This window comes from Pelodiscus sinensis, chromosome Z (genome assembly GCF_052426305.1).
Source record: "Pelodiscus sinensis isolate ZL-2025 chromosome Z, ASM5242630v1, whole genome shotgun sequence".
Classification (NCBI taxonomy): Eukaryota; Metazoa; Chordata; order Testudines; family Trionychidae; genus Pelodiscus; species Pelodiscus sinensis.
Window position 1 is genome coordinate 8,795,126 of NC_143085.1, and position 16,585 is coordinate 8,811,710.

General features: G+C 44.9%; 1 protein-coding gene across 1 annotated transcript in view; it reads left to right on the forward strand.

The window, feature by feature from the left end:
• The window catches only part of LOC102443915 (kinase suppressor of Ras 2), a 116,696-nt gene that overhangs the window by 57,566 nt on the left and 42,545 nt on the right, over positions 1 to 16,585 (forward strand). The window contains exon 8 of the mRNA XM_089775314.1: positions 16,042 to 16,138. Coding sequence (XP_089631440.1) covers positions 16,042 to 16,138 — 97 coding nt within the window. The remainder of the gene's footprint in view (positions 1 to 16,041; positions 16,139 to 16,585) is intronic.

The window sequence follows — 16,585 nt, forward strand, 5'->3', positions numbered from 1 at the left end:
GCATTTTACACTGGGGTAAATCTGGAGTTACTCTGGATTTACTCTGGTGTAACTACAACCCCAGTGTGGCACCATGTCATTAGTTCCACCCTCTCCACTTTCCCCACAGTTTCTCCATGCTCTTCACTTCTAGGGTGCTGTCGGTTACCTGAGTGTCTTTGCAAAGGAGCTAGGGTATTTCAGATTTAACTGAGCAGAGTTAGTTAGGTCCTTGATTGACAGAGAGCCCTGGTGTCTTAGCACATACCTCTGTCCTCACTTGGCAGATGAGGACAGAAAGCATCTTTATGCATCTAGGGACTGGGTGCTCGCAGTAGAAAGATCTCAACTCTGGAATTTGCTCAAACTTTGCTTATCTGATAAAGCCCAAGCTTGTTCATTTCAGACTTTTTCTGTGAAAAGAGAAATGTCTCATTAGCCTTCTCTCCTTCTTTAAGTTACTGATCTTTATTAATCTTTCAGTTTCACAGGAAGTGTTCTTTGCTTCCCTTAAGGCATAGCACCACCATCTTGAAAACTACTGTCACTTGGTATACTGAAATTGGTAGGGGGCATTTCTGGAGGGGGGGGGGGATTAAAATAAACGTTTGAAAACTCCCTACGCAACTCAGAAAACTTAATTCCCCCACAAACCACACAAAGACCTGAATAAACACATACCTGTCTGCTTTCAGTGTGGCTTGGCCTGCAGTAAAATTAAAGTTGTATCAAGTTAATGATGTAATACTACAGGCAGTTGTGTCCCCCACACCTTATTGAAATGTCAGTTAGGAATTAAATACTTTGGTGTTGCTTTTAACAAATTCCAAGTCATTCCTTCCTGGGATCATTTATAGCATCTTTCTCCCTCACTTGTATTCACTGGTCTGCTCTTTTGTGTTGCGGGAAAATAATGATAACGAATAAACTTTCAGTAAATATCACAGCAGTTTACATGTCTGTTACAACCGTATAACTCTGCGGGGCTCCTTTTCCTTTGTTGCATTGTCTGCCTTTTCCCCTGCACAGATCCACCCCACTGGTTGTGGCATAATGGACTTTTTATTTAAAATGCTTATTAGTATTAATTCTTTTTACTGTCTCTCTGGGTTTTACATTGCTACCCATCATTTTGGTATTAGAGATGCAAAATCCCGGTTCAACAGTTAACTGGTTAAATGCTAGGTAAACCTAGCACTCCTGTTAACCGACTAAAGCAAGGATCCAGGCTGGGGACTGCTCTAGCTTGGCTGGAGCAGCCCTTAGCCTGAGGGGCTCCTTCCCCCAGCCCCATGCTTGTGCTGACTGCTGGCTCCTAGCCTTGCATTGGGGCTAGGGCTACCACTGACTCCCAGCTCTCATGCTAGGGCTGGGGCTGGTTCTGCTGGCTCCCAGCCCCCGCCAGCTCCTGATTCCCAGGCCCCTGCCGGAGCACTCCCTGTACATGGCAGGCGCAGGCTCCCCGTGGACAGAGGCTGCTGTACAGGGTGCTCTCTGTCTCTGCCTGTGGAATGCCCGAACCTGCCGCGGACAGGGACCGTTCCAGAAAAGAGCAGCCCCTGTCTATGGCAGACCCCCTGTGGGGTTAGGAACAGCCCCTGGCCCATGGGAGACAGAGAGCTGCTCCAGCGTCCACCAGTTAACCTGAGTCAGTAAGCATTGCCTCTGTAGGGTGATGCTTCCCAGTTAACTGGTTAACCTTTCACATTGCAACTTGGTACCTGAATTCCTTCTACATAAAATTGATAGCAATACCAAAATAGCTGGTGGAATCTGTGGCATTTCTCTCTTTTTGGGCTAAAAGTCTGATTTTGATTTACTCTCTGTTAGATGGCTTTGTTTTGGGGTAATTTTGATTTGGCTTTTGATTGATAGGGGCTTTAGGGGGGAAGAGGTGTCAGTGCTGAGTGTCATCATTAGGATGGAAAAAAGTCTGTTCAAAGAGGAACATCTTGCAGCATTTCCTAACGACCGTCAAACTGTATTGACTTAGTTTGAATGCCGTTCTGATCTCCATTTCTCTGTGAGCTGAGTTTTCCCTTTCTCGTGGATTGTGTTTATTGGCTTGTGCTTCATTGAGTTTCAGTGCAATTTTATATACAGTATAAAGTGTTCATACTTTAACTCAGCTATTGGTTAAGTTTTAAACTTCTTAAGTGTTTGTTCTTTTTTGTCTGCCAGATCCATACACTGTCCTGTCACTCGGTAAAGTGAGGGAATGAAACAACTTGTGGTAGGATGCAGGTGGTGTTGCCATGATTTATCTTTGTGAGACATTGTGAGATGCTTGGCTTGCAGACACCATAAAATGCAAAGTATTATTAACTAGCCATATTCTGGCTTGGGTAACTTCATTCTGTTCATTTAATATTTTTGTAAATTCCACTCTAGGTGTAGGAAAATTGTCCCTTGTCCTGCTTTGTGCTGGTTAATGGTTGCCACATTACACCTTGAAGGTGGCTGTAAGTTTAGGACATGTTAACTAGCAGAGGGATAGACCTGATTCTCCTCTCATCTGCAGTAGCTGTATACTTCTGTAACACCACTGATTGCAAAGGAATTACATCAGTGTGAGCAAGGGAGGATACGGCTGATGGTGCAGATTATGGTAAACAATGTTTAAAAATGTGCCCAATTGTACCGACTTTGCTCCCAGTTGGAAAATTGTTGAGAGGAAGTGCCTAGTACTTCCTCTAAATTGATCCTCTTCAAGTCACTATTGCTTTTATCCCTCTGCTGATGTCTTCAGTGCCCACGCTGGTAGAACATCTATAAAGCAATTTGGGATTTGATGTGCTTGACTGAACAATTCAAAAACTCATTTTGAATGGCGAGCACATCTGTCATGATCTGGTTTTAGTAGGATTGGGAAGTGTCCAGCTAGCTGGGAAAAGGATAGAGAATTGAAGGCTCTGTAAACATTTTAAATTACAATCATGTGTAATTAGGGGCTGTTGATGGCTAGTCAGGCTGGCTGCTTGTCACAGCCCCATTGCTTCACCCTTGAACCCATGACTTTTAGAGGGTTTTGATTAAAAAATAATCGGGGTGTTTTTTTCACCCTGGCCAGCCTGCCACCGAGTAAGACTCCAACAGGAAGTTTGACATGCTTGTCTCTTCTAGTGGTTGATGTATGTGTATTTCTGTTTCCTTATATGGAAGTCTACATGGCCTTCATCTGCATGACATGTACCCATGCCTGTAGGTTTTCATAATTTCTTCATGACAAACAATATTTTAAAATATGATTTGCAATGGTCTCTTAAATTAAAATGAAGCCTTTTGCTTTGGCAGAGTTGTTGACTTGAGTCCCACGACTTGAACTCGAGTCCGACTTAAGTTGCCTAGGTGACTCAACTTGAGACTCAACTCAGGCTCATTTTTTGTGACTTGAGACCCGACTTGAGACTTGCTAAATTGACTTGAGCCTTTGTTAAATCGACTCGGTGAAAAAATTGTCCGAAAATGCCGATATTGATGGCTTGTTCAAAAGTGACTTAACATTTTTAAAATTAAGACTTGAGACTCGACTTGGGACTTGACTCGAAAGTGACTTTAGGGGCTCGAGACTCGACTTGAGACTTGATCTGTAGTGACTTGAGATTTGATTTGGACTTGACAATGATGACTTGAAGACAACCCTGTGCTTTGGTATGACTAAGTACCACTTTATGGGATTGCCCAAGGTTTATTTCGCTTAGTTTTAGAGGAGGCCTCATTTTCTCATTATGGGTGCATCTGCACTGCCCCTGTTGCTTGAAAGAAGCTATGCAATTTGAGCTATGCAAATTGTGTAGCTTATTTCAAATCAGTTTTGAAATAGCATATTTTGTAATTTGTTGCTGCCTACACAGTGCCAAATCATATATATAGTAGCCCAATGTCTGTGACTCTGTAACGCTGAAACACTGGCTGTTCCCTCTAGGCGGCGCTGTTGCCTCCTGCCATGGCACTCTGCTGACTTCTGCGCCACTCAGCCGGGCCGCTGGGGGGGGGGGGAGGGGGGAGAGAGGAGGAGGAGGGAGGGAGGGAGGGAGAGAGAGAGAGAGAGAGAGAGAGAGAGGGGGGGAGAGGGAGAGGGAGAGGGAGAGGGAGAGGGAGAGAAGACTGAAGTGGAGGAGAGCCCTGAAAATCTCGTCTTATGACGGACTAATTGGCTAGTTTTGAAATGACCTGCTATTCCAGAATGTCCTGAAATGAGGTTTACAGGGACGTTGGAATAGCAAGCCTGTTATATTTTGAAATAATGGGCTTGCTGTGAAGATGCAGGTAGCTATATCGGAATACCTCTGGTATCCGGAAATAGCACTGCAGTGTAGAAGTAGCCTTACAGTTTTGTCAAAGGATACCACTGCTTAGTTGACTTCTAGCTTGGATCTTCTAATTCCAGGAGAAGGACTTTCTAGGCTATGGACTAAGCAAGCTGTTTCTATCTGAAGTCGTTCATTTTATCCCAGCATTATAGAAAAGTTATAAGTTCTCTGCGAACTGGCTCAGCCACAGTGCATTAGAGATTCTGGGCAATGATAGCATTTTACACTTGTGTAAATCTGGAGTTACTCTGGATTTACCCTTGTGTAACTACAACCTGAATGTGGCATCATGTTACTAATTCCACCCTCTCTGCTTTCCCCACAGTTTCTCTATGCTCTTCACTTCTAGGGTGCTGTCAGTTACCTGAGTGTCTTTGGAAAGGAACTAGGGTATATCAGATTTAACTGAGCAGAGTTTGGTAGGTCTTTGATTGACAGAGAGCCCTGGTGCCTTAGCACATACCTCTGTCCTCACTTGGCAGATGAGATCAGCTTGAGCAGAAAGCATTTTTATGCATCTAGGGACTGGGTGCTCGCAGTAGAAAGATCTCAACTCTGGAATTTGCTCAAACTTTGCTTAGTACCTACAGTACATACCTCTGTCCTCGTGTCTTCACTTGGCAGATGAGATCAGCTTGAGAAAAAAGCATCTTTAAGCATCTAGGGACTGGATGCTCGCAGTAGAAAGTTCTCAACTCTGGAATTTGTTCAGACTTTGCTTATGTGATGAAGCCCAAGCTTGTTCATTTCAGACTTTCTCTGTGGAAAGTTTAAGGGGATCGATGTGTAGTAGGATGTTATTTTACTTGCTGAGCTAACAGTGAGTGATTGATGTACCATATCATTGTTTTTATTGTAAAAAGTCTTGAAGTTTGGGCATTGCATTGCAAAATCATGTCCAAAATTTTTTGCTCAGGTCCCTGTCTCTCTACATCTCTGACTTGCAAGGCTCCATGTGCAGCCACAAGAAGTTAGGCATTCAGTGTTCGGGAGCTAGCAGGAAGAATCAAGACTTTGTTTGACACAGGAGTGCACTTTCTTTAATATGCACAGGTCTGAATGTCTCTTTATTGGCACATTTAGCAGCACCTCCAATCCACATGGAGGGCTTGCTCCACACAATACAGTTAGTTGGATTGTAGTTCACAAGCCTGGGTTTCCAGTTAAAAAACACAAGTGCTTGATTACAGGCAGGAGTGGAGGAGCCGGGGGATGAGGTGAAACAAACATTTGGTTATGAATACACACTTCAGTAATGAATAAGCCAGTGTATCTGAAGAGGCAAGTCTGCACTCCTTTTGTACAAATTGTGAAGCACAGACAATCTTTGGCCTCTTTACCCTGATGTACCCTTGTGATGTGGAAGAACATCTTCGCAGGGCTGGATAGATATCTCTATTCTACATTTCAACCCAGGTCTCCAGAAGTGAAAAGGGATGATATGTTATCTGTGCACCCTTGAGGTCTCTCTTTGTGTGCTTCATGAATGCTATTTGTGCTCTTATAGAGGGGACTATTCATGTCAGACAAGAAGGAGGCAACAAAATTGGTGAGTGTTGTCATGAAAAGATTCTGCAGGTGGGTTGTCAAGTGGCTCAGGTGCTGTATAATGCTTGTAAACAACGCTTTGTATATCAGTGACTAGTTTCTTCTGCACCAAGCAATCTCTGTGGCTGCAATATTTTCTAGTTTAGTTCATTTGCAGGAGTTACTCATCAGCCAGTGGAAAGCTTGGAGAGCTGAATCACCTGGGTTGATGTAGTGTTCCTTTTCTTGGGGTCCAGTGATCTTCTGTTGCAGCAACTCCCATTCTTACATTGCATGGTACTTTGCCTTATGTATCCTTTTAGTGTCAGGCTTGACTTGCACCTGGTTTCTGCTACTTTATTTAAAATGGACCTAACTTTTAATGTACCTAACTTTTAATGTAATGGGCCTAATGTGTTTGTAATCTATTATGCACTTAAGAGGGATTTCAGGAAGTCTCTATTGCTAAGATTATACTTGCAGTTCTCAAGTGCTGGAAGTATGATTATTTAAAACTGCATTCCCCCCACAGCTAATCACAATTCACTTTGGGGCTGAGACCAGATTCCATTCTGGTTAATCTCTTTGTTTTGTTTGGTGATAGAAATGTAGCGGTGTTAGTCTGGGGTAGCTGACACAAAATGCAGGACAATGTAGCACTTTAAAGACTAACCAGATGGTTTATTAGATGATGAGCTTTCGTGGGCCAGACCCACTTCCTCAGATCAAATAGTGGAAGAAAATAGTCACAACCATATATACCAAAGGATACAATTTAAAAAAAATGAACACATATGAAAAGGACAAATCACATTTCAGAACAGGAGAGGGATGCGGGGGGGGGGGGGGAGGGAGGAAGGTAAGTGTCTGTGAATTGATGATGTTAGAGGTGGGGAGAGTGGGATGTTTGTGTGCTAATGGTATTAGAGGTGATAATTGGGGAAGCTATCTTGGTAATGGGTAAGATAGTTTGAGTATTTGTTCATTCCTTCTCGGAGAGTGTCGAATTTTAACATGAATGACAGTTCAGAGGATTCCCTTTCAAGTGCAGATGTAAAAGGTCTTTGTAGCAGAATGCAGGTGATTAAGTCATTGAGAGAGTGTCCTTTCTGGTTAAAATGGCAAGAAACTGTTTTTTCTTTGTGATCTTGTCTGATATCTGTTTTGTGGGCATTAATCCTTTGGCGAAGTGTCTGAGATGTTTGCCCAATGTACATAGCAGACGGACACTTTCGGCACATGATAGCATAGATTATATTTCTGGATGCGCAGGAATATGTGTTCTTGATCTTATAGCTCACTTGGTTAGGTCCAATAATGGTATCAGCAGAATGAATATGTGGACAAAGCTGGCAACGGGGTTTGTTGCAAGGGAAGGTACCAGGGTTGGTAGTAGTGTGGTATGTCCTGTGGTTGTTGGTAAGAATCATCTTGAGGTTAGGTGGTTGTCTATAGGAAACTATGGGTCTGTCTCCCAGAGCCTCTTGGAGTATGGTATCCTGTTCCAGTATAGGCTGTAGTTTATTGATAATGTGTTGGACAGGTTTAAGTTGGGGGCTGTAGGTGATGACAAGTGGTGTTCTATTGTTGGTTTTCTTGGGTCTGTCTTGAAGTAGATGGTTTCTAGGTATTCGTCTGGCTCTTTCAATTTGCTTTTTTATTTCTCCGGGTGGGTAGTTGAGTTGCTTGGTAGAGATCCTGAAGGTTCTGGTCTCTGTCAGTGGGATTAGAGCAGATGCGGTTGTATCGAAGGGCTTGGCTATAGACGATGGATCGTGTGGTGTGTTTTGTTTATGACAGTGGTTCATTGCTTATTTCACTTCCTTACCAAGTTTCTGCTGTGGCCAGTTTTCTCTGGGGGAAAATATGAGGGAATGAGAGGATGGATAGATACCATAACTTAAGGCAGTGGTAGTCAAAGTAGCGGTTGTAACCTGGTACTGAGTCCTAGAACTTTAAGCTCTGGGTGTCGTTGCTACAGAGCAGTTGGGGTACTAAGGCAGTTACTTGCCTGTCTTGGCTTTGCAGATTGCGCTGCACCCCAGAAGCAGCCTGCAGCAGGCCGGGGTGGGAGAGGAACAGGACTCCATGCACTGCCTCTGCCCTGAGCATTAGCTTCACACTCCCATTGGCTGGGAACCTGCTGCCGACTGCTTCTGAGGTGCAGCTCAATCTGCGGTGCCAGGACAGGCAGGAAGCTGCCTTAGCACTCCCACTGCTCCACTAATTGGGCGCCACTCACGGTAAGCCTCTCCAGCTCCAGTCCTGAACCGTCCCCGCAAAGTCAGAGCTCCATCCTACAACCCAAAGCTCTCTTCCTCAGCTCACCCTGGACTCAATTAGTCAAATTATATTGGGTCGGGGTATCAACAATTTTCTTCAACTGAGTCATGAGAAAAGAAGTTTGAAAAACCACTGACTTAAGATGTGCTGAGATAGCATAAAACATCAGGAAGTATGTTGCATAGTAGATCATGTTATCCTGGTTTCCTGAATAGATCTGTATAAAAGATTCCATATAAAAAATGTAACAGGGCCAGCTTCTTAGAATATGGCTTACCATTTTGCACCCACAAATTTCAAAGTTGCAAGAGTTTCAGAGGGGTAGGTAGCTGTGTTAGTCTATAACAGAAAAAAAAATTAAAAACTAATAGTCTCTTACAGCACCTTAGGGTACGGCTAGACTACACCAGAGTCTAGACTACACCAGAGTCTAGACTACACCAGAGTCTAGACTACACCAGAGGTATCCTGGAAGAACTGCTCTGCATCCAGGGAATGCATTCACTGTTCCATTTTTATTTTTTTTTTGCGGAAGAGCAAACAGGCTCTTTCGGATGCCCCTGTCTTCCTCGTTCCACGAGGAATAAGCGGGCTTCTGAAAGTGGGTTTTTTCCCAACATTTGGCCCAGTCTAGATGGGCCAAATGTCAGAAAAACCTCTTCTGACAAAAGAATTGGGAAAAGCTACGCAAAATGCAGAACACATCTTGCGTAGCTTTTTCTGAAAAAAAGATGTAGTCTAGCTGTACCCCTAGACTAACAAAACATGTAGATGGGATCATGAGCTTTCGTGGGAACAACCCACTTCTTCATATGAATGAAGTTTAAGGGGTCTAGGTTCCAAATAAATAGCAGAGAAAGAGAGGGGATGGAGAGGAGGGGGAAGAGAAGGAAAAAGAAGGAAAAAAGGGGAAATATTGTCAATTAGAGTGTCCATGTTAAATGGAGCTGATAGAGTGGGCACTAAGTGCTTGGTTATAATGTCATTAGTATGTGGATTGTCATGGGCCATCCACGCAAGGTCTTTGTTTAGACCTCGGTTGCAGATATCAAAGTTGTAAATTAAATTAAGTTCTGCAGCCTCCTTTTCAACCTGGTCTTTGAAATTGGCTTGCAATAAATACGATAACTTTGAGATCTACCAACGAGTGCCTGGGCAAGTTAAAATGTTCCACAACTGATGTCTAGGTGTTACCCTTTCGAATATCTGATTTGTGTCCATTAATCCTTTTTTGTAGAAACTGTCCAGTTTGGCCAATATACATGGCAGAGGGGCATTGTTGGCACTGATGACATAGATCACATTGGTGGATGTGCAGTTGTACGAGCCTCTGATGTGGTGGCTTATGTGGTTAGGTACTGTGATGATGTCTTTTGTATAGACGTGTGGACAGAGTTGGCACCGGAGTTGATTGCAGGGGTGGGTTCCTGGATGAGTATGACGGAGGTGTGCTTTGTGGTTTATGGACACTCTAAGAACCTGCATGTCCAGCTTCTACTACATTTAGACTGTAGAGCCGCAGCGGACAGCCCCTTATCGACTAATTGTGTACTCGATACAAATTATATCGAGTACACGATTAGTCATTTACTAGATACTTAACATCCTTAGTTTGGTCATATCCATCTTGATGGGGTGTACCAATCCTATATGGGGCTGCAAGGTTTAATGCTGGCTCCCTGGTTGAGAAGGCCCTACCCCCACTTCCCTGCTGGGCATGCTCCAGCTGGAGGCCTGGGAAACAGTTCAGTCTGGGCTGACCCCCGATGAGGAAGGAGATGCTGCAGAAAGCTCCTGGAGGTGAAGCTAGGTGCAGGGAATTGCAGCAGAAGCTCCAGCTGAAGGAAAGAGATGGAGAAGACTATGCAGGAGAGATGGGTAGGAAGTAGCCCAGGGCAGAGAGTTGTACCTGGTGCTTGGCTTGTTGTGGTGGGATTCCCTGCTGAGCCAGGGATGCTCCACTCCACCACTGAGAGGGCCTGGTCTGGGACCTGGTGGAGAGAGTGAGTCTGGGTCCCGCTATCACCTCCTCACCAACTCTGCTGCGGGCCTGTTGGCTCTGGCCACTAGACCATGCTGCCCTGCCTGACAGGGAGCAGAGCTGTTGACTCAGACCACTAAGATGCATATGTGGTTGAGCACCACTTAAGGGGCCTTAGAGACCTGATGCCCACACCTGAGGGGAACGGGCAGGCTTGTCCCGCAACACCATCTTTCCCAGCTCTGTTTTTTAAACCTGTTTGGTTTTGTCAGGCAAATGAGCTGTCGCTAGATAAATATTGGGTGCAGATGTCTAAATGACTTCAGTGGCAGGTACAAATGCAGAAGCTGGGAAAATCTGGAAATCTGCTGCAATGTTCCTTGAAGCGTTTTCCCGTCGTATTTACATGTGGAGTCCCTAGGAAAAGGAGGAAGTAAGCCAGTGGATATTATATGAACTGCGTGAAATGGCACCACATTGATACAACCAAAACTATTTGAGTTTTGACAAGCCCAATGAGAGTCTCTGGAGGGGAAGGCTAATGCTTTCCAGAGGTGATGGGAATTGGTGTGTGCATTAATTTGCTCTGCTGGCTGGAGTGACATTAATGAAAAGATCTGTTTATTTTCATTCCATCAAAGAACATTTTCACAACTGTTCTTTGATTCTCTTTTAATGTGCCCCAGTCGCCCCCGCCCTTACATTCTCTGGTGCCTGACACATCAGACACGGGCTCATCACTACGGCTTATGAATAGAAACATACATTTCCCATCTGCACAAGCAGGCTTTTAGATATTGTGGTTTCTATAACAACTTGATGCAGTGCTTTCATGGGTATTAATTTCTCTCTTGTTGTATGAGTGCCAAGACAGGAGCTTAGCCTAGCTTTTGGGACTGATTGACTTCCCACTGAAACTGGTGTAACCCCAGCAAAGTTACACTTCACACACTGGAATGCAAGTTGGTTCAGAATCAGGCCTGATGTGTTTCCATAATGTGTCTATGATTACCAAAGAAGCCCAGGGAACATGGGCAGCCAGTTCTCACTGAAATTCAGTCAGAGTTGGTCATCTAACTCTCTTTGGAAATCCTAGCCATGGTCAATATTATATTCTTGTTCAGACACAGTCATCTCTGAAAGCCTTTAATGTGGCAAATGCTCTGAGTTTAAGGTGGATTCTAATTTGCACTCATGGGACTTCACACTCTGATTTTCTATAAAATATACAGTATATCTGCTCGAAGTGTAACGGTAATCTGAGTAAGACTTAAATGTTCTGAGAAGTTGAGCTCTGATCAGCTTAAAAATTGACCTTAAAGTAATTTCACAGAGTTGCATGATTGTGGGGGAGTTGACAGCTGTAGAAAGTCACTAATCTGTGCCTAGCAAACAGGACTTTGCTCAAGATTGCCCTGCTTGCCTTCTTCCATGCTAATTCTTCAGCGTTCAGCTTTCCTCTGTTTTTATGTAGGTGCTTGCCACTATTATATCTGAGCAGCCCCTGTGAGATCAGCTGTGGCCTTTTTAGTTGAAACCCTTCACTTCCCCAATACAAAACGCAGGGAAATGCTCAGTGTTTTCTCTTGCATTTCCTGCTGTTTGTATTATAAACTTTCGAAAGTCAAGTGTAACTACCACCTTGTGGATTTGAACCTGGGAACTCCGGAGCTTAGTGTAGAAGCCTCTATAGCTTGAGCTAAAAGCCAGCTGGGGCTCAGCTTAGGCGGTAGAGATCACTCATGCTTATCTCTCTGCTCTAAGTGGTCTGAATGCCACCACATGGGACAGTGTGGGTTACACAAGCTCAGAGTTTGATGTTCCAAATCACAGAATGGAATTTAGTGCAAATTATCAACAGAAATGGGATAGATTATGCCAAAAGGAAGGTGGAAAACTATTTAAAGTGTGAGGTGGTGGTGGGTTTCCCCCACCCCCACCCCTGCTGTACAGACTTCTAAAAGGCCAAATCAGCCTCCATCTCCAATGTTCTGGCCATCCCATTATCAGTGGGTATAATTCTGTCACACAATGTGGCAAAGAGGGCGTAAGCAGTGATTGTAGTTATTTGTTGCAGTAGAACCTAGAGACCCCCTACTTATGGGCCAGGACCCCATTGTGCTGGGCAGTGTACAAACAGAATGAAAAGACGGTCCCTGTCCCAAGGAGCTTATAGCGTAAGACAATAGAAACTTGTGACACTGATGGACCAGGTGCCTGCTCATGCCAGCGTCTCCATGTCTCAACAGGATGCTGATAAATACAGCATCAGTCTGGCTCATCGCGTGTTGGGATTGCTAAAATGGGTAATAGAATTATAAGAATGCAGGTAATGTTCAGACTTTATATGAATGCTTCTAAGTTTCTGCGTGCATTAATCTCACTTATACCACCTGTATCCAATATTGCAAAGTATTAATTGAGTTTTTTTGCACTGTTAGCTTCCATAACTGTGTAAATCACTAGACAGGAGAGAGACACCAGCTGGTGTGAAATGCTGCTCTCCAACAGGAAGCATTCTGTCTTGCCCAACAGAGATGGCCCATGAACAACAAACTGTCTAATGGGGAACATTAAAGAGGACAAAAGTCTTTGTTGTTTACTCTCCCTCTTTCCCTCCCCCGGAGGAATCATGCAAGTGAATTCCTCCCGTCAGTAGAGCTTGGAGCTCAGCAGAAGTGGAGGAGGACATAAGCAAGAGGATCCTTAGCTGCTTAGCCTGGGTCAGCTCTAAGAACATATAGAATTTGCTAGGGATGTTAAGGGCTAGTTGATTAGTCAACTATCTGATAAGCAAATGCTTATCAGATAATCCAATGGTGCACAACCTTTTTTCATTCGTGACCCTCACAAGAGCCGCCAAATTTGGTGGAGAGAAAAAAAAAAGAAAAAAGGAAGCGTCCCCTTTAATTGTCAAGCCACGCTGCTCTTCTGCCACAGGATCCAAGCGCTGTGGCCCCCAGGAAGGCAGATGCAACCCCCAAGGGGGTTGTGACCCATGAGTCACTTCTCTCCCCCCTTGCTGCTTCTATCAGATAGAGCAGTGGTCCCCAACCTTTTGAGGTTGTCGGGCGCCAGGGGGCGTGGCCGTTTGCCCGCCGGGCGCCAGGGGGCGGGGACACTTGTGCGCCCGGGGGTGGCCCCCCCTTGCCGCGTGCCTGGGGGCGGGCTCCCCCCAGCTGCGCGCCCGGGGGCGGGGGCCCCTCCATAGCCGCGTGCCCAGGGGCAGGGCCCCCTCCAAGCACCGCGCGCCCTGGGCCGGCGCTCCCCCCCGCCAAGCGCCGCGCGCCCAGGGCCGGCGCTCCCCCCGCCAAACGCGCTCCCCCCCCCCGCAAGCGCCCGTGCGCCATGTGCCCGGGGCCAGGCCAGCCCTGAACACCTGACGGGTGCATTCAAATGGGGCGACCACGGAGATAGAGGCATGGGAGGGAGGGACCCATTCTCCATGTGGCGCTGCCTCTGTGAAACACTGCCATGGTATTTCAAAGGGGCAGCGCCGCCTATTGACAAATGATATCGAATTATTGATGCAAAAATGCATTGAGTACTCGATTAGTCAATTAGACGATATTTAACATCCTTAGAATTTGCTTCTTGTACAAGCTTATATTGCATTCAGAAACTGAAGCTTGTAACTCGTTTGTGTGGGTGTGTTGACCTGCTTTAATTCTTGTGAATAGCTCTTCTTTCCTTTTCCTGTATAATAGCTCTTTAGATACTTTACTGTAGGATTGGCTACAAGTGTTGTCTTTGGTGTGAAAACTGGAGTGTGGTTGACTTGGAGTATACAACTGGTCCTTTGGCACTAGGAGTAATTTGGATATTGCTGAGATTTGGGTAAAGACACAAAGGGTGAGATAATATCATCTATTGCATCAACTTCTGTTGGTGAGAGAGCCACACTTTTGAGCGACACTGGATAGTGATTCATGGTAAGGCAAGCTTGCCTGAGCAGCAAAACACATCTGAGTACTCCAGGGCACAGTCTGTAATTCTGTGTTAAGGCTGTTATCATGCCTGAAGAGCTTACACTTGAGGACTGGTTGATATTTAAGTAGAGAACTCACAGCTAACTTGGGGTTTGTATCCTGGTTCATAACAGTCTGCCCTGAGGTTGGTACTGATGCTTCTGAGCCATTGCTGGGAAGCCTGAAAACAGCAAATGGACACAACAAGGAAACTGTTTAGCTCCCACTACGAGGGTGTCCTCGTTCATGAATGGGACACATGGGTGCCACAGTAATAATCTCTGTAATTAATAACAAAGACCTTCATCTCCCGTCTGGACTCCTGCATCCTCATCCACTCTGGCCTTGAGTGCTGCAAATCTCCGCAGCTAAGAGCATCATCCCACCCCATCACGTCCCTCTACCCCACCATGCCTGATATGAACTTCTTGCCCTTTTCCTGTTGGCCTTTCATCATTTCCTCCTACCCTGCTCAGATCCCTCCTTCAGGCTCAGTGGTACTGCGAAGCCTGTGGAAGCTTGGCAGCGTCAGGCTAGGGCTACTGCTACTCATCTGCCTCTTGGCCTCTGCAAAAGTATTTCCCTGCCTCTCCAACTAGCACAGCTCTAGCTAGATATTGTGAATGCTGCCAGACTGTGAGAAACAAGGCTCCAGCCATGTTACTCCGGCACTCCATACCTCTTCATCGTGTCTGTTACACCTTGTCCTTGAGCTCTTAGGGGTTACATTTTATTGCATCTATATAGCCCCTACCTCACTGGTGCCTTCTTGGGGCCTTTGGGCATTATTATAATACAAATAAAAATGATTCAGTGGGTGAGATTGCTGATTCACCTAGCTCAGCTGACAGCTCCTTGTATTAACAGATGGCTATGTCTACGCTATGGGGCCTGTGTCAGCATAGTCTTATTGTCATGCAGTTTCATTCCACTTATCACACGGGGTGGGAAAGGCAAGTCTGGTGCACTCTACCTAGGATCCATTCCACACAACCACAATATCGTCTAGAAGCTGAAATACCGTCTAGAAGTTTTTGAACATTGTCAGTGTTCTGCCTGCAGTGTCAGGGCGAAGGAGGAGGAAGATGATAAAGAAGAAAGGAGGAAGATGTGGTGAGTGGGAGAAAGGAGTAATTAAAAGCCCAAACTTTTGTTAATTTGATCTTGTTCTAGTTAATGAAACATCTGTGATTCTTAAAGCCTATTTAAATCGTTTTTTTTCCCCTGGGTGCTCTATTATCCAGGCACAGGTATTTAGTATGTTTTTTTCTCAAGTTGCTGTAATGAGCGTAGGTGGGTATAGACAGAGGAAAAAAAGCCTCTTTCGTGGGAGGAAGTTGAGGCAGAATCCGCCCACGTACTCCATTACGATATTCAAATGTCAATATATTTTTAATTGGTTTATATGCCCTCTTCCCCCTGCAGCTGCTGCTATCAACCGCCTTTGGTAATTAAGGCCCTGTAAATAGATTTTACTGTAACTGGCACAAAAAGAAAAATTGGAGGACATTGTACAGTGTACAGGCTTTTTTCTCTTCCTCCCCGCCCTCCACCACCACTTTCTACTCTTAAAGCTCATCTCAGATCTTGTGAGTTTTATTCTGTAGAGGATGAGGTGGAGAGATTAAGAGTTCTGCCCAAAAGTCTGAACCTATAAGGCCAGGGGCTTTCTCACAGCTAGGAAATGAAGAATGAAGTAAGAGAGAAGAAAGTGAGAGTGAAGAAATCAAATACTGCTCAGGATCTATGTGGTGCTCACAAAATACTAGAGAGATAAAGTATTTCCCTCCTAACGTCCCAAAGTGGGGGGGAAAGTGCCAAGATTTATTCTGAAGTCAGTAGTCATTGCTTTGGTATAAAGCCAAAATATTGTATCTATTTTTACATCCCGTTACAGCTTCTGTTTTAAATCCACGTTTGGATTTAGTGATGTTTCTTGGGGGGATTTAATGGAAGCATGTTTGTTTACCTCCCCCTCATTTTCTTTCAGTGTGTGTAAAGGGCGGACGCTCTATTCAGTGGTGAGAGATGCAAAAATTGTCCTGGATGTCAACAAAACGAGGCAGATAGCTCAAGAGATCGTGAAGGTACAGTATACCACACAGGCATCCTGCTCTCATTGAATGAAACTCAGCCACTATGCATAACTTGAATTAGCAGACCTTGGGTTTGTTAATATAGGCTTGAACGTCCTCTCTTCTTTGTAACTTTGGATTAGGAATCCTGGTCTCAACCCGGGGCTGTAGCATCTATACTGCATTTTGTGGGCTCCAATCCCATACTTCCTAGCACCTTCCCAAAGTGTGGCTGCACTAGCTCTAGTTTATAGTGCAGTGTGGGAAAACTTGACCGTCTACTAAACATGGCCATCCAGAGGGCAATGAAAGTCGGACTGTTTAATTGTGGGATGCTTTAGGTGGACTCCCAGAACACGTCAGTGGGGCTACAAACATCTACATTGCAAAGCAATAGGTCTAGAACCTTCAATCACAAGTTGATTTATTCTTCGATCCTCCACTTTCATGGGACCCTGG